The following is an 18265-nucleotide window of genomic DNA, read 5'->3' as shown; positions in this document are numbered from 1 at the left end:
GAGAGCCAGGAGACCTAGAGGTGAGGGGGTAAAGGGTACAAAAGGGCCGATGTAGCCAAAATGACTGGATAATACAGGGAAGGGCCCTGGGGGATGGGCAGCCCAGCCCCAGGGCTGGAGAATTCAGGGTAGGGGGTGAGGCATGCTCACCAGGAGGACCCAGTAACAGAGAAGGGACTGAAGGATGCTGGGAGAAATTGCTGGCAGCCAGTGTCAGCTTTGATCTGTTAAGAGGCACCTGCTAGACTTTGTCCGGGTTTAAGACCTAACTAACAGTCCTCTCTGCCTTGAACCTTTGGAAATGATACATTTTTGACAGGAGGTGGGTATGAGGTAAACAAATTCATTCTTAAGGCTGGGGATGTCTTAGTTTGTACAACACTCACCTAGCATGCACAGAGCCCTGGATTTGGTCCCCAGCACTGAATAAAACCTAGTGTGGCAGATAGAAGTGTAAGTTCTTGTGTCAGTGTGAGAAGCCTGGTTATGAAACGGAGAAGGGGAAGAAGCCTTCAGGATACTGTTAGTGGGTCAGAGTTAACAAGAATCATGTAAAAGTCAGGTGTATGGAAAGTAATGTCCCTGAACCCTTCTCAGAATCTTCTAGATTGCATTACTCTGTTAGTGTTAATTTTTGGCTTTACTGAGTGTGTATGTGTGTGTGCATGCCACAGCCCATTTGTGGAAGTCAGACAACTTGTGGGAGTTGGTTTTCTCCCTTCACCATGTGGGTCTCAGGAACTAAACTCAGGTCATCAGACTTGGGGTGAAGCACCTTTATCTCACCCTTTGTCCATCTTAAAAACAAAATAGAACAGAACTCTGTGTGTGTGTGTGTGTGTGTGTGTGTGTGTGTGTGTGTGTGTGTTTGTGTGTGTGTGTGTGTATATGTTAGTGCCGGAGGAGGCCAGACATTTTGAATGGATCTGTGGAGCTGGGCATTACGCGCAGCTGTAAGCTGACTGATGTGGGTGCTGGGAAACAAACTCTAGCCCCTGTGTTCATCTTTTAAAATGTTGTTTCAATTAATGTTAGTTAGTCAATGATCCTGGCATTGTTAGAATTGTTACCTAGCCTGATTACTTGGCAATGTATCTTATTTATTGCCAAATTACAGAAATCAAACATATACTTCCTATCAGGCTTGTACCAAGAAATTTAATTTCTTATTTTAGGTTTGTATTCATGAAAATAAATCGTAGAAGTGCTACTAATTTCAAAAGTCGTTTGCAGGTTTGGCACCAGCCAATGGCCTGATGTTGGTTTCACATTGTAGTCAGTATTGTTCATTTGTGCCTACCAAATAGTCATGTGCCAATTGCAATAAAGACAGGAGTCACAGAAAGTTTGATGCATCTCTTACGTTGCTAATTTAGCTAATAAGCTCTTAGATTTCTAAGAGCTTAATCAAGCTAGCTAGCTAAGATCAGCTTGCGCTGAGCGCTGTGGGTGAAGGCAAGATCCTACTGTACTGTCATTTGCATTTATGTCTCTTAGGACACAGTCCAGGCCATTTGCTCCACACATTGTCTACAGTTACGTGCTATGAGCAATCAGCACAGGCCCTAGGCATGAAAGGCATAAGGTAGTTATGTCAGGCATGGTAGAAAAACTGGACACCAATCATTGGTTTAGGAGGAAGTTCCTCTGAAGAGGAAAAGTGTAGTCACCATGCCTTAGCCTGGTGAAAGGAAGCCGATCATTTTGTACCATCATGTATTTAATAAGTCAGCAGCTGACAGGCATTTCAGTTATTCTGGTGTTTGAAATAATAACTTTTGTAGTGAATAATGTTGAATAACCCATATCCAAATTGCTTGAGACCAGAAATGTTTCAAGTATCAATACTGCACACTGCCCACCCGCTGCTGATTTTGGAGTAATGAGATATCTTGGCTTTGGAAGGACACATTTCCCTAAAAGACAGGAATGGCACCTGTAAATGAAAGCTGATGCAGCCATGAAGGCTGGAGCTAGCAAGACAGCAAAATTTAGTCACACGACACTGACGGAGGAATGTGTTGAAGCCTAAGATAGTGGTTCTGAACAGTAAAAGATCAGGCAGAGCTGGGCTTAGCTGGACATCAGATGTAATCTCAATGGCCTGATATGAAGCCGGTTTCTGAACATAATTCTGTAAGCACTTCCTCCACCTGAGCCTGGAGGAGCTGAAGGCAGGAGATATAGGTGGCCAGGCAGACACCGGGAAGATGGGGATAATGCTTCAGGGACACCATACTGGCCGATCTCTAAGTGTCTCTTTGCTTTTTCTGTTGGCTTCTTTTTGTATGTGTATGTGACAGTGCAGCTCAACATGGACACGGTGTGCACACCCTGCCTCCTTGGCTTCTTCTCAGATGTTTTTTCATCCACGGACAAATGCAGACCCTGGACCAAGTAAGTGACTGTGGGAGAAGCCAAAGGACCTGTTCATGTTCAGACCTGTCAGCCTCAGCAGCTCCGGGTGGAAGGCAGGTTGAGTGTGTCAGGTTAGCCTTCTCTTGGGAAGTCTGTCCATGCCACAGCAGGGAGTGGGCCTGGCAGGCTTGCAGTTGGACCTGGCATGTGTCAGAGCTTTGTGCCGCTTCTTAGATTCAGAAATATATGACCTTCAGTTCCAGCTTCTTTTTCCTTCACCTGACTTTATTTAGTTGAAAGTTGTTTATGATTTCTTTGTCTGGGGCAGGGGTGGGCTGCTGCAGGTGGAGTGTAAGGCCTCCAGATATGCTAGGCATATCCTCTATGACTGAGCTATGTCCCCAGCTTGAGGTAAGCCATGTACTGTCTGTCAGTCACCACTCTTACTTCCCATTGTCACTGGCTTGCTCATCTGGAAGTGTGTGCATATAGGTGGCCCCTATCTGTGTAAGTGTGTGTACGCTGTAAATGCTTTGGATTTTCTTGTACTATCTTGAAGCTCTTTACAAGCCAAATAACAGAAGTCCATCTGCGCCTTTGATTTTATCCCATCCATGATCATCCTGTGTCATCGATATTTTAATTTCTAGTTTATTTATTATTTTTGCTGCTGAGGAGGAACCCAGGGCTTTGCACATATGAAGTTACTTGATGATTTTTTTCTGAACTGAAATGGGAATCTCTGTGGCTTCTTACAGCCGCTGTGTACTTCACCACTTCCTTACTAAGTTCCTACTGACAGCTGTTTAAACAGTTCTGAGTTTTCTGCTGAGATAAGTTTTGTAGAGATAGTGTGGTATACAGACTGAGCATCCCTTACCCAAATGCTTCGGAAATGTTTCAGATTTATTTCAGGTTCTGGCATACTTTTATATACGTACTGAGAACTTTTGGGGAAGGATGCCATGTCTAAACACAGAATTATTTTGTCTCTCATGTATACATTATACACAGAACCTGAAGACAATTACACACTCTCAATTATTTTTGTGAATGAAACTAAGTTCCATGAAGTCTGATTTCCTAATTTAGATTTCATGTCAGTGTTCTAAAACTTTCCCATTTTGACGGTTGGATTTTGGTTAAGTACGCTTGACTAATGTATAGTATAGCACCTCCCATGAGTTACATAGAACAAGCTCCTAGTGTTCTTTGCATCCTGCTGTCTAATACTAGTGATAAGTGCAATGAGTCTTCAGTTCCAAATGTATTCTTTATTTTTAAAAAGCTCACATTACCCATCCCACAAGCTGCATCTGCTTCTCCTGTTCCCATCATTCACTGTTTTCAGACAGGGTCTCATTGTGTCTCTTAGTACACCAACAGTCAGGATCACAGTGTATCCTACCACATGTGGCTCGGTAGGTTCTTACTAAACACCGTTTCCCAATGCATTTTATTCAGGTTTTGTGTTGAGAGGATTGTATTTTTCATTTTCAGAATTGCATTCATCAAAACTCTGTCTGCACTTGATGTCTATTTACTGAATGTCTTGTTCACTCTTGCCCACTGTGTTCTCAGTAGCTCTTAGAGTGTTCCCCAAGCACTCTATCCACCTCGGAGGCCTTCTGCTTCCCATGGCAAAGTGGGGGAGTCAAGCATCCAGACAGATATGGCTTCCCTTCCTGAAGGAGCTGCCAGTCTAGCTCAGTATGACATTTCCTCCGTTTGGTTTTTAAAATCAAAAGTATTGTTCCGCAACCATTGCCTCCTTTTTCCTTACAGCTGTACTCTCCTTGGAAGGATAGAAGCACACCCAGGGACGAAGAAATCTGATGTGGTCTGCAGCTCTTCTCTGACATTGAGAAAACCATCCCAGGGTAGGCAAGCATAGCCTGTGGGGTGGCACATGGCCCGGGGTGGTCTCTCTAGAATGACAAGCTGTAGCCACAGGGATTCATTTGTGCTTTTCAGCTCATTCTGTCCACGATTGTCTTGGTATTATTTTTGTTTTTAATCAGCATTTTATTTGCTTAAAAGATTTGTTCTCTTTTTATTTTATGTGTATGGATATGTTGATTACATCTATGTGCACCACCGGTGTACATTGCTCAAGGAGGCCAGAAGAGGGCATAGGATCCTCTGCCACTGGAGTTGCAGACAGTTGTGAGCGGCCATGTGGGCACTAGGAATCAAACCCAGGTCCTTTGGAAAAGCAGCCAGTGCTTTTAACTCCAGCCCCATCGTTTTGTTTTGTCTTGTTTTAAACAGTATGAGCTTTTTCTTTTTAAAAAAAAAATTGTTTATTTATTTTATGTACATGGGTGTTTTGTCTCCATTTATGCCTGTGTGTAACATGCATGCTAAGTGCCCTAGGAGGCCTGAAGAGGGTGTTGGATCCCCTAGGACAGGAGTTACAGACAGCCATGTGAGCCACCATGTAGGTGCTGGATATTGAACCTGGGTCTTCTGGAAGAGCAGCCAGGTCTCAAGTGCTGAGCCATCTCTGCAGCAGCTCCCCAATTCCATTTTTCTGTTCCTCTCCTCTCCTCTCCCCTCCTCTCCTCTCCTGTCCTCCCTTCCCCTGTCCTCCCCTGTCCTCTCCTCTCCTCCCCTCTTCTCTCCTCTCCTCTCCTCCCCTCTCCTCCCCTCTCCTCCCCTGTCCTCCCCTGTCCTCCCCTGTCCTCTCCTCTCCTCCCCTCTTCTCTCCTCTCCTCTCCTCCCCTTCTCCCCTCTTCTCTCCTCTCCTCCCCTTTTCTCTTCTCTCCCCTCCTCCCCTCTTCTCTCCTCTCCTCTCCTCCCCTTTTCTCTTCTCTCCTCTCCTCTCCAGCATGGTGGATGGCATTCAACTTACTCTCAAGCAGAGATAGGACAGTGGGCCTGGGCTGGCTTCACCTGGAGGGGAGGCCCCTGAGCAGGGTGGGTTAAGCTTTGGAGAGTGTCCTCTAACAGCTGCGACCTCTCTGCATTTCCTGGTTGGGAGCTCTCCACTTTCGGTTACCTAGACATCCACATCTTTGATTCTTGGGATGGATTTACGGGACTTTATCATCTTTTGACTTGGTAAAATGAAATAATCTTGAATACTGTATTCTCTTCACCACAGAAGCCCAGATTTACTTGCCCAGCCTCATCATTCTGCTCCTCTTCGTCTCTGTGGTGCTGGTCGCTGCCATCGTCTTTGGCGTTTACTACCGGAAGGGAGGAAAAGCCTTGACAGGTATTGTGTCTACGGTGGCATCTGAAAAGTGCCTGGGAGAATAGAGTACTTTCCATAAAGGTATCATAGGAGATGAGCATATTGTCCCTGACTGTCATGGAATCTGCTTTTTAAATTTCTTACCTGTGAGACTGGAGTTAGCTCCGTGGTTAAGAGCACCGACGGCTCTTTCTGAGGACCTTGGTTCAGCTCCCAGCACCTACCACATGGTAGCTCACAACTGTCTTAACTCCAGTTCCAGGAAACCTAACACCTTCACGAAGACATATATGCAGGCAAAACACCAATGCACATAAAAATAAATAAATACAATGAAATTTTTGATTATTACATGTATCCATGATGTATGCGTGGGTGTATGAGCCACAATGGACATGTGGAGGTCAGAGAAAAACTTTGTGGAATTTGACCTTTAAGAGAACTTTGGGGGTCAAGGTCGAGTTCATCAAGTAAAGTGTATTTGCATCCTAAGATAAGCACCTTTGTGTCTGAGTCTTTGTTCTTGTCTAGCAACAATAATGACCAGAACCAAAGGGTGACATTGTGTTTGTGTATGGGTAAACAACATTCTGGAATTGCTCCTCTGTCACTGCTGGGAGCCCACACTGTATCTCCGTGCATCATTGATACACAGGGGCTTATTGTCACCCCTGTAGTAGCCCCTGTGGATGAACCCATCCAATACAGACAAATGCTCAGATAAATGGCCAGATGGCGGAGTTTTGATTGGGGTAGTGTTTTGAAATGTGAATCTAAAATTATGAAAACAGATGACTTTGTATTTTTGGAATTTAGGGGTTTATTTTTAAAATACAGAAACCAATGTTACTTCATTTCTTGGGGATATCTGCAAAAAGGTAGATAGTGTTTTAAACATCACATCATGTTTGACTTTTGTATGTTTTCTAGTGAAGGGATGCCAGACTTCCTTTGTTTTTTGTTTTTGTTTTTTTGTTTTTTGTTTTGTTTTTTTTTTTTGGCTTTTTGAAACAGGGTTTCTCTGTGTAGCTTTGCACCTTTCCTGGAATTTGCTTTGTAGACCAGGCTGGCCTCAAACTCACAGAGATCCACCTGCCTCTACCTCCTGAGTGCTGGGATTAAAGGCGTGTGCCACCACTGCCCGGCAAGTTTTTTTGCTTGTTTGTTTGTTTGTTTGTTTGTTTGTTTCAAATATATCATAATCATCTTTAAAACTTTTGCTTATTGTGTGTTCGTGCTGTATGTAGGGTGCATGTGCCATGACACACATGTGGAGGCCAAAGGACAATTTCGTGGAATTGGTTCTCTCTTTTGACCTTTAAAGGTGTTTGGGGGACAAACAGAGGCTCAACAAGCAAAACACACCTTGTGGAGCCTCACACTTGCAGTCTTGGTGCTTGGAGGGCAGAGGCAGGAGAGGTTCAAGGCCAGCCTGGGCAACATAGGGAGATCCTGTGTTTAAAACCAAAAGTCCGAGGGCTGGGGCGATAGCCCAGTAGTAAAGAGCTTGCCTAGCATAAGAAAAGTCCCTTCTCTTGATTATCTTGCTTCCTCAGATGCACAATAACATTTCGAAGGGAAGGAGAATGCCTGTAGTCTAACAGCATCATGGCAGACCCAGCTGTATCCATAGGTAATCAATGGAGTATTCATGGGTCCTAATTTGGCTTCTGTTGCTATGATAAACACCATGACCAAAAGTAACATAGAAGGAAGAGGCATTTGTTTGCTTGTCTGTTGGTCTTTACATCTTATATGCACATAAAATAAATTTTAAAAGATGTTAAAAAGAAAGGTAGCTGAACAAGCCATGGGAAACAAGCCAATAAGCAGCACTCCTCCATGGCCTCTGCTTCAGTTTCTGCCTCTAGGTTCCTAGCTTGAGCTCCTGCCCTGATTTCTGGGCTCCCACATCAATCAGAAATCAAGGAAATGTCCCTCAGACAGTCCACAGGCCAATCTGATAGAGACAGTTCCTCCAGTTGAAGGCCCCTCTTCCTAGGTGTTTTGGTTTGTGTCAAGTTGGCAAAAAACTAACTTTGACAGGGTTTTTCTCTCTAGAGATCAGCAAGTTCTGTTTTTGTTCAAAAGTAAGATGCCTTCAGAGCATTTAAATCAGTTAATTTATTAATTGTTTGGATGATTCCCACCCCTGTGCTCAAGATCGAACCCAGGTCTTTGCTTTTGTTAAGCAAGTACTGTACCACTGAGCCATATACTAGTCCTGTTGCAACCCCACACTGAGGATGGACCTTAGAGCTTTGTGCATGCCAGGCAAGCTTTCTGCCATGGAGCTTCACCCCCAGCCCTGGGTGAATTACAATAAAATATTTTGGCTCAGGAATGTTAATACCTTACCGTAACACTTAGAGTGGGTATGTTTATGTAGAATTATCTAAAATGGGAGAAAGTCAAAGACACAGAAGAAGAGAATGAAACAGTGATGGAAACAGGAGGAAGGGAATGGGGAGATGTAGGTCAAAGGCTACAGTAGCAGATGTATAGGATGAACACACCCGGAGGAGAAAATGGTACTGATGAGAAGGTTTGCTAACAGAGGTGATTTTAGCTCCTCTTGTAACATACACATCACCTTGTGACGTGATGGACAAGTTAATCCATTTCGTTGCAGTGACCACTTTGCCGTCTATATTTACCTTAGAACAACGTGCTGTATAAGTTAAATATCTAAAATAAAATTTATATTAAAGTAAGTAGAAAATCGTAACATGAAGTTCTTATCTTTGCTTTTTTTTTCCAGCTAATTTGTGGAACTGGGCCAATGATGCTTGCAGCAGCCTAAGTGGAACTAAGGTGAATGTGTCTACTGCCTCCTCTAAGTCCTTTCTCCAGAGCTGTAACTGGCTGACTGTGGAGCACACTGCCTACCAGGCAGTGAACCTCCGTCCAGAACCGATCCCTGTCGAATATGTCAGGGCCCCTTGTCTTCATCACGCCCCATTCCCATCCCTTCCCTGACCCCAGGCTGGACACTGAATGGTCTTTACTCATGCTAGGCAAGCATACGACCCCTGAGGCAGACAGCTGTCTTTATTCCAGTTCTGTTGTCTCAGTGCACGTATTTTAGAAATGACCTCGATCACCAATGCAGATTCCTAGGAGAAGCCATCTATGACTTGCCTCTGCTCTGTAGTTATTTAATTGATCTTCTCCTTTGTCATAATTTCAAAAATTATTGAAAAATAATGACTATTGCAATGCAAGGCCTGATGCCCAAATCCATCAGTATCTTACACTCTATCACAGGAATCTGTTCTGTATGTGAATCCATCAGTATCTTACACTCTATCACAGGAATCTATTCTGTATGTGAATCCATCAGTATCTTACACTTTATCACAGGAATCTGTTCTGTATGTGAATCCATCAGTATCTTACACTCTATCACAGGAATCTATTCTGTATGTGAATCCATCAGTATCTTACACTTTACACAGGAATCTATTCTGTATGTGAATCCATCAGTATCTTACACTTTGTCACATGAATCTATTCTGTATGTGAATCCATCAATATCTTACACTCTATCACAGGAATCTATTCTGTATGTGAATCCATCAGTATCTTACACTTTATCACAGGAATCTATTCTGTATGTGAATCCATCAGTATCTTACACTTTGTCACATGAATCTATTCTGTATGTGAATCCATCAGTATCTTACACTCTATCACAGGAATCTATTCTGTATGTGAATCCATCAGTATCTTACACTTTATCACAGGAATCTATTCTGTATGTGAATCCATCAGTATCTTACACTTTATCACAGGAATCTATTCTGTATGTGAATCAAGTGTGTCTGGAATCACTTTACAGTGAATGGAGATCCTGTTATTCCTCTGCTCCTAAATATCTAAATGTACATTCCTTAAGAATAAATAGTCTTTGTCAAACAGTAAATTTACCAAAATGAAATAATAACAAAAACAAAACAGACTGGAGCGATGGCTCAGTGGTTTAGAGCATGTCCTTCTCTTCCAGAGGGCGTGAGTTCAATTCTCAGCACTCACACTAGGCAGCTCACACACAGAGATTAAATATAAATCTTTTTAAAAAGAAGAGAGCAATGAATGCTCATGTTCACTCACTCTCTCCTCTAAAGTAAGTAAATGAATGAATGAATGAATATATACATTTATTCAAATGTGGCACTGAGCATGTAGCTCAGTTGAAAAAGTGAAGTGTTAGCCTATCAGGCACAAACCCTGAGTTGAATACCAACAGAGAACAAACTTGTCTATAACCCAGGCACCTGGGAGGTAGAGGCAGGAGGATCAGAAGTTCAGAGTCATCCTATACTCCCCAATAAGGCCAGCCTCAATTACACAAGACCCTGTCTCAAAAGTCCAGAACTAAACAACAGAAACTGAACAGTGACTTAACTATTTTTCAATCCACATTTGATATTAAAATGCTAATTATTCTAGTTTATCCTTTACATCTGTTATAAGTATAAAATATATCAACTGCAGACGTTAGACTGGGTTCTAATTCAGCTCCAACTCCACAGGATCCGCTCTCGTTCTGTAATGATACCGTGTGTGGGAGGTCTTGGCGGGTTGGGCCCAGGTGCCCTGGTGGATGAGGGAGGGTGGGAGAGGGAAACACACCATGCAGACCAGTGGGTGGTGAGGCACAGTGGAAAGTCACACCCCAGGCATGGCATCCACAGGGAAGTTTATTATGAGAGAGAGGGAGAGAAGAAGAAAGAGAGGGAAGGAAAGCAGAGGTGTGCACACCCCATGGTGAGAAAGGGAAGAAGGTGTGAGGAAGACAGACGAAGGGAGGGGTTTTTCCTTAAAGGAGGATTTACATCAGGACACAGGGCAGGTCCCCAGTGGGAGGGCCAGAATGCCAACCATCTCTCCCTTTTCCAGCTTGGATCTTCCCTTCCCAGCATTACACCTGAGTCCTTTCATCTTGATAAGCTTGCTTGTCTGCTGAATTGTAGAACATGCAGAACTAAACCATGCTACAAACCGAGCCACTGACTGGAATCCGGCATCTGGGCATGTGGTCATTGTTTTGTTACAGACAGATGTGTCCAGGTGTTATGTGGATTATCTCTTCATTTGTCTAGTGTGCAGATACTATTCATCTCAGTAGAGATCCAGTCATTTCTGTTTGTGTCCTTTCTAGACTTCTCTTGTACGCTGTACTTGTAAACAGCATAAATAAAGCCATAGAGTATAGGCAGCCTGTACTCATCAAGGTGGAAATGGTTCATACCAACACTTTTCAGCAGTGGTCAGGAAAACGTTGTAATAACTCTGGATATTCTGAATTCACATCCCCAGGAGTCCTCAGGTGACTGCTGTGTTGGTGCCCACTCAGCAACCTCCAGTCAACGAGAAGTATGTGAAGGCGGCTTACTAATGTCTCTGGAGGAGAAGATGCTTCCAGAAAACATGTGCTATCCAGAAGATGGTACTGGGGTCTGTGGGCCTGTGTGTGCAGCAGGCAGGTCTTGTGCAGAGGGTGGCAATGCCAGGATGTTCACATTGGTCAGCGAAGTTGAGACCCAGGGGGACATCTCAAGGAGGATTCCCACAGAGGATGAGTACACAGACCGGGCCTCACAGCTGCCGGATGGTTCCCTGTTCCTGATCCAGCCTGGAAGCAGATCCACACCCCCTTTCCAGGAGCCTCTGGAAGTTGGGGAGAATGACAGTTTAAGCCAGTGTTTCACAGGGACTGAGAGCACAGCTGAGTCTGGAGGCTGCGGCTTCATTGAGCCTCCATGCAGCACTGATTGTACTCCTTTGTCCTCTGAAAAGTACTTGAAAAAAGAAATAGAGTGTGACAGTTGCCTGCCCTGGGTGGCCAGCTCCAACTCAACAGATGGCTACACAGGCTCCAACTCAACAGATGGCTACACAGGCTGTGGGAACACTCCTGGGGAGGACCATGAGCCCCTTATGGGTTCTCTGAAATGTGGACCATTGCCCCAGTGTGCCTACAGCATGGGCCTTCCCAGCGAAGCAGCCGCCAGTGTGGCAGAGGCAGGAGAGCAGCCCCAGGACAGGGCTGATGTAAAGCTTCCAGGCTTGGAGAGGGGAGCCTCAGGGTCTGGGAATTCCCCCAGTGACCAGCCGCCTGTGTCTGGTAAGTAACTTTCCTGGGCTTTTGAGCAGAAGGGCCCATCTTGGGTAAAGGTTTCAGAGGTGTGTTTCACAATTTTCCAGAGAAAAGAAAACCAACAGGAGCGACACAGCCCAACTCCTTTCTCTGCTAATTGACAAAGGGTCTCGTAGCCCAGGCTGGCCCCAAACTTGCTATGCCTGGCTAGGATGACTGTAAAGACCTCCTTCTGTCCCATCTCTCAAATACTGGACTTACGAGTGTAGGGCATCACACCTGGTTTACTGGACCATCATGTGTGTTGGCCGAGCATTCTACCAGCTGAGCAAATGTCCAGCCCTTTGCTAAGTGTCTTTTTAGGGGCTTTAGGTTCTCTCTGTCATTGTGTTGTGGACTGTACTGACTATTGACATGACATCATCCACCACGGAGGCTGCTACCGCCTTAGGCATGCCTGAGCCCTCCGCCTTCAGGCTTTTCAGGGTTGGGTTTGCGGTTGGCACTCCAACCGCAGGACCAAACCCTGAAAGACAGTCAACAGTCATTTTAGGAGTGACTGAATCATGGTGTTCCCTCGTATTTGGGGAGGGGTAGGTAAAAGAAACCCAGGCTTCTAAATCTCAGAACAAACAACTGTTTAGTTGCTCCTTAATTATTTATTTAAGTAGCAAGTTGATGATGCAGTAAAAGTGTTACTTTATATAAAAAAAGACCCTTTTATAACCACCACATTTAATATGTTTATAAAACCCAGATGAAAATTTACAATTTAGCATCATTATAGAGATTTATTGCTGCAACATTGCTGAACACAAATAGCCCACCAATGATAATATTATGACTTTTTTCTTGCCTGAGGGTAGAACACCGTCTGTTAAAAAATTATGTAGTATAGAGGACTTAGCAACTGACAGCGAGGGTGTCCTCCCTGGTCAGAGGCAGGGAGTTCACTGAGGTTCTTTTGGAAGCTGGAAACATTCTCCAGAAGGAAAAATGAATAGATGGATAATTACCACTTCAGAGGCTTCGCAGAATCCCCTGCTCTCAGAAGGAAAGGAGGAAGGGAGGGGGGACAGAGGGAGCGATGGACTCGGGAGACCACGCCCATGTGGGGTACCCTCACCAGAGGTGCCTGTCTTTCCTGGCTCTTGGTTGGGCCTGCAAGTGGTGCCAGCAACTTGGTGCATTTTACAACCTGGAGGTGGCCAGATGGAACCCTAAAGCACAGGCTGTTTTGGCCACTAGTTAATATAGGTCCTGGCTTGATTGGTAGACAGTGCCTTCCTGTCTCCGAGGCGGTGGTCTGCTGTAAACACACTGTGTGAATCTCAGCTGTCAGATTGAAGGAGAGGAGATATTCTGAGAGAGCTGATCTGGTTTTCCTCTTCAAGACTCTTACAGAGCTTTAAAGAAAATGTGTTGCATGGTGTGGGGCATGGAGGGAGAAAGAATTTGGAAGCCCAAAGCCAAACTTTGTCCTCCTATCAGAGCAAAAACAATAGTCATGTGTATCTGTGACATACTCCTTGAGTACTGAACAGCTAGGCATAGAGGAAAAGACTATCACATGTCATCAACAGACAGTGTTAATTTGAAAAAGTTGACACTGCTGCTTCCATGTCTGATGCTTAGCCATGCAGAACACTAGCAGAGCCAGCCAGCTCATCACCACTAGCAGGCCAAATTAATTCTCGCCTGAGGATGCAGCAGCCAGAGTGATTTGTAAGGCCATCCCATTCTCTCCATAATTACTTCTACACAAACAGTCCTTATGGTCAAAGTAATATATTCTTAGCTTTTTCAAACTGTCATAATTCGTACTCTAAAATGTGTGTGAAAGTGGGTGATGATGCCTGGGGACCTGTGCCCATCCTCCTATAAGGCATCGAGCTCAGTACTTAAAGGAGGTAGCCTCTTCTCCTGGGACTTTAGATTTTATACTAGGGTATTATTCTGTTTACTTAACCTGATAGCCAAATCAAGTGGTTTCTGAAGAAATGATGGTAACTCGGGATTTCTGAAGGAAAGAGTACCATGCCATCTTTTTTTTCTTTAAATTAATTCTATTTAGTGTGTGTGTGTGTGTGTGTGTGTGTGTGCGCGCGCGTGTGCACCATAACTCTTGTGTAGAAGTCAGTTTTTGGCAATCTGTTCCCCTACTTCCACTGTGTGAGTCTTGGGGATCAACCTCTGGCTGGCAGCAAGTAACTCTTCCAAGAGCTCCACAAAAAGAGACAACCTGAAAAAATACTCCTGGGTGTTAAGTCTACTCTAGTGATGCTCTGACTCTTAACAAGCAGTAAGAATTAGTAGCAGAGACCAGTGAAAGGGAAGCATGCTTTACACTATGTCTTAAACAACCAGGCCTTAATTCTTAAGTGATGTTTAATTCTGGGCTCATGATGGTTACCTTGGTTACAATCCCATTGGTAACATTCTTAAATTCTAGTTCATTGCGAAGAGACACTGTGACAAAGGCAATTTATAAAAGGAAGCATTTGATTGGGGGCTTGCTACAGTTGCAGAGTTTCCATAATCATGGCGGGAAGTATGGCAGGAAGTAGGCAGATACTGGAGCAGCAGCTGAGAGCTGATCTATAGGCAGGAGGCAGAGGCTGGGCCTGGCACAGGCTTTTGGAACCTCAAAGCCCACCCCTAGTGACATTTCTCCTTGGACAAGGCCACACCTTCTCCGACATGGCGGCACCTCCAATTCTTCCTAAACAATCTACCAAATGCTGAACCAAACATTCAAATATATGAGCTTCTGGGGCCATTATTGTTCAAACCACCACATTACACTTCCTGGTCCCCATAGACTTGTATCCATGTCATAACACAAAGTGTATTAGGTCAAACTTCAAAGTCCCTGAGGTCTTTCACAGTCTTATACCTGTTTAAAGGTCCAAAGTCTCATTAGGTGGTATTGGCACATGCCTTTAATCCCAGCACTTGGGAGGCAGAGTCAGGCAAATCTTTATAAGTTTGAGGCCAGCCTGTATTGCTAGGGCTATACTTCCAACATACAGTGGTACAGGGGAAAAGAATTCATATTGAGGACATACTGGACCAAAGCAAGAATGAAACCCGGCAGGGCAAACTCCAAATCTTGGAGCTCCATGTCTGCTATCAAAGAGTTTGATAGCTCTGGTTCTCCCACTCTTTCCAGCTTTGTTGACTGCAATGCCCCTTTTTTTCTGGGGCTGGTTCAACACCCTTTATGCAGCTCTCCTCAGCAGATATCCCATGGATCTCCAATGAAATCCAGAGTTCATCTTCACAGCTTCACACAGTGGCCTCTTTGATCCCCAGTCAGGGACTCCCCTGACCACATGGCCTATGTAACCATGGAAGAAGATTTCATGACCCCTTTCCACCTGCACTCTTAATTCCAGAACTGTGTGGCTGCAATGGCCAAGTTTAGCTGCTTGCTGGAGCTGGAAACTGCCCTATCCTTAAGTTATATTTGCACAGAATTGCCTTTGTTGTAGCTCTTTAGGAACAAGTAACTCCTTAGGCCTGTTCTTTTCACAAGCTTAGCTGGGTGGGGTCTTGCCCTGAGGGCACCACTCTATTTATTCCACTCAGCATCTGGCTTTTCTTTTAAACTTCTCATTTCCTTGAGTACAAGATTTGGATCCAGCTTTATGCTACATTTCCTGGTTCTCTGTTTCTTTTCAAACTATATGTTTTGTATTTCTTTTTGCCTTGCTTGCTCTTTTTCATTATAGATTTGCGTAAGAGTAATGGTTACTAACCACATGACACAGTCAATACTAGGCTGTCTCAGGAGTTCCATTGCTAATGACATCAGCCTGAAGCTCTTCCATTTTGTCTCCAGCAGACTTCCAGGACAAGGGCAGAAAGCCCAATACAACAAGAATACTCTACCACTAATACTGTTGTCATCTGGAACCTCTTCAGTTTGGCCTCTGTGTTTGCTCTCAACACTACTGTCTGCCAAGTTCCTACTAGGACAGCTTAGTAAGCCCCAGTTACAGAATTCAATCGAATTTCTAGTCCAGAGTTCCAAGTGTTACTACCCTCCAAATAGCATGGTCAGGCCCATCATGACAACACCTCCTTCCCTGGTACCCGCTTCTCTCTTCATCACTGTTCTAGAGCTGTGAAGAGACACCGTGGCCAAGGCAGCTCATAGCATTTAATTGGGGATTTGCTTTCAGAGAATTAGTCCATAATCAGCATGGTGGCAAGCAGGCACGATGCTAGAGCAGAAACTGAGAGCTTGCATCCTGATCTGCAAGCAGGAGGCAGAAAGAGAGCAAGAGAGAGGCTGGGCCTGGCTTGAGCTTTTGAAACCTCAAAGCCCACTCCCAGAGACACACCTCCTTCAACAAAGCCACACCTCCTAATCCTTCCTAAATAGTTCCACTAACTGGGAATCACACACTTAAATATATAAGCCTATAGGGGCCATCTTGTCCAGACACCACACCCTCCCACAGGGAGTTAGGATAATCTTCACTGTCCTGCTAGTGAGTTGATATTCTAGAGAAAAGATAACAGCTGCTTGTGTTTACTGTGTCTTCTGCTGACCTGTCACTTGGCTTCAGCTTCCAAACTCATCCATTTCATTCAACCATTTCTGAGCTGGAACAGGTTGCTTGTTTACAGGACACCAACACTTCTTGATGGACTGTCTGGAGCTTTGAAAATAAGAATGGACTGATGATAAGGAATGTAAGAAGAACCTATCATTTCAGAAGTGAAGTCCTTCTGCAGCCTGGCTGCTGAATCTGTGGCCTGTTTGTTGTGATGCTGGCTTTTCTCACCAAGCCTAGATAACTATCACAGCCTTTATCAGCAACCCATCATCAACGCATTAGTTATCTTTTAGGTTACTATGCAAACACCTGACAGAAGCAGCTCAGAGGAGGGAAGGTTTGTGGCTCATGGCAGTCTGGCATGTTGGGGAAGGTGTGACAGGGCGGATCAGTTTGGGTTACATGACCACAGCTTGATGGTTCTCTCCTTTTCCCATCCTGTTCCATCTGCCCCGCCCACTACTGTGAGGTGGTGTTACCCACATTCAGGACCTTTCCCTCTCAGTTAATTCGCTCTGGAGATGCTTCCACCAACACATCCAGAAATGTGATCTGGCGTCCTAGGTAATTCTAAATCCAGTCAAGGTGACAATGAGGGTTAACATTGCCAGCAGCCACAAGCAGTCTTTAGGAATTTTCATAGGTTTCTCATCCTCCTGCTTTTGAGTATCTCCAAAGGTGGCTTGCTCTCTGTAAATCCATGAACATCTATTTATATGCTCATTTGTTTAGGCAGAATAAACACATGAACAGGAAATGAATCATTTCTATGTTTACCAATGAATTCTCAGCCACCCATGTCTATGGTCTGCTCTTGGAAATGAGGGGAGAAGGGGACTGAAGAACTGGCCCTGACCATCCTGGACACTTCTACCTGCACCAGGTAGAAGAACCAGAAAGAGCAGAGCAAAGTCAAGCTGCTGTAACCACTGGTCCAAAGCCTTCCTAGCAGAGTCCTGGGTGCCAAGGGCACTGGAGCAGGAAGACACCGGCTGGCCCTTCTCATCTCCATCCCTGAGCCACTTTAGGAAAGACATTTCCATCCTGAGAGGTTGGGGAAAGGTTTTCCTGTCCAAATTTTGCTCCTTTTCCCTCCCTGCAGAGGCAAGGACTCTTTTTCTCATGTCACTCACTGTCAGAATACATGTCAGCCACCAACTTGAGTTCCCCTTTGATCTAAGATCATAAAGTGGCTAATAAGGAGTTATTGGGCCCTGAAGCTTCAAGTTAAAATTGGCATTTTATAATTTACTTGTCAGTAACATTTGGCATTCATTAATATTAAAAGTCAACACATTATTTCAAAATATATGAAAAAGTTGGTCTTGTTGGTTAAAAAACATCAGCACAAGTGTGAGAACCAGAGTTTAGCTCCCCAGACCCACATAAACACCAGGTTCATGTGGAAGTCTGCTTGTAATTCCAGGCCCAGAAAGCAAAGACAGAGGATCCCCAAAGCAAGCAAGACTAGCCATATAAGCAAGCCCTGGGTTTGACTGAGTGTCTGTGCCTCAGTGAGCAAGGTGGAAGAGTGATGCTCTCAATCACCCTTCTCAGAGACTCAGCATCAACTTCAGGCCTCCACATGCCCTGTACACATGCACACCCACCCATACCCATGTATACATGTGTATATACATACATACTACACACAAATATGAAAGTGGAAACAAACTTTAATCATATTTTTCTGTAATACTATCTTCTGTCCTGAGCCAATAGGCCACGTTTGGGAAGGTTTGCTCCATAAGACCTCTAATAATTCGTAGCATGATTCACAGGCTCAAGTTCTCCTAAATGCTTAAACCAGAACTTGCATTGCCGCAAAAAGGAAAGCCGTGTGGGGAGCATATGGGTGGAATAGAAAATGTTTGAGGTTCTTTGTGTGTATTTTTAGTTCTCAACATGGAGAAATCTCTGTGACAATTTGGTAGTCTTATCTGGCATGCCTCTTGTGATTTAATATTCATATGATATCGTAAACAACAAAATATTTTTCTGAGAAGAAAGGAGTGCATTCCCTTGTTTAAGAATGCA

The 18265-nt window shown here is 44.4% G+C and overlaps 1 protein-coding gene across 1 annotated transcript in view; it reads left to right on the top strand.

Annotated features, from left to right (window-relative positions):
* Tnfrsf11a (TNF receptor superfamily member 11a) overlaps positions 1 to 18265 on the top strand; it is a 62064-nt gene that overhangs the window by 37661 nt on the left and 6138 nt on the right. The window contains exons 5-9 of the mRNA XM_036202397.1: positions 2304 to 2397; positions 4144 to 4238; positions 5465 to 5578; positions 8319 to 8371; positions 10880 to 11687. Coding sequence (XP_036058290.1) covers positions 2304 to 2397; positions 4144 to 4238; positions 5465 to 5578; positions 8319 to 8371; positions 10880 to 11687 — 1164 coding nt within the window. The remainder of the gene's footprint in view (positions 1 to 2303; positions 2398 to 4143; positions 4239 to 5464; positions 5579 to 8318; positions 8372 to 10879; positions 11688 to 18265) is intronic.

Source organism: Onychomys torridus, chromosome 11 (genome assembly GCF_903995425.1).
Source record: "Onychomys torridus chromosome 11, mOncTor1.1, whole genome shotgun sequence".
In the NCBI taxonomy this organism is placed as follows: domain Eukaryota; kingdom Metazoa; phylum Chordata; class Mammalia; order Rodentia; family Cricetidae; genus Onychomys; species Onychomys torridus.
The sequence above is the reverse complement of the archived record's forward strand: the minus strand, read 5'-3'. Positions and strand labels throughout refer to the sequence as shown.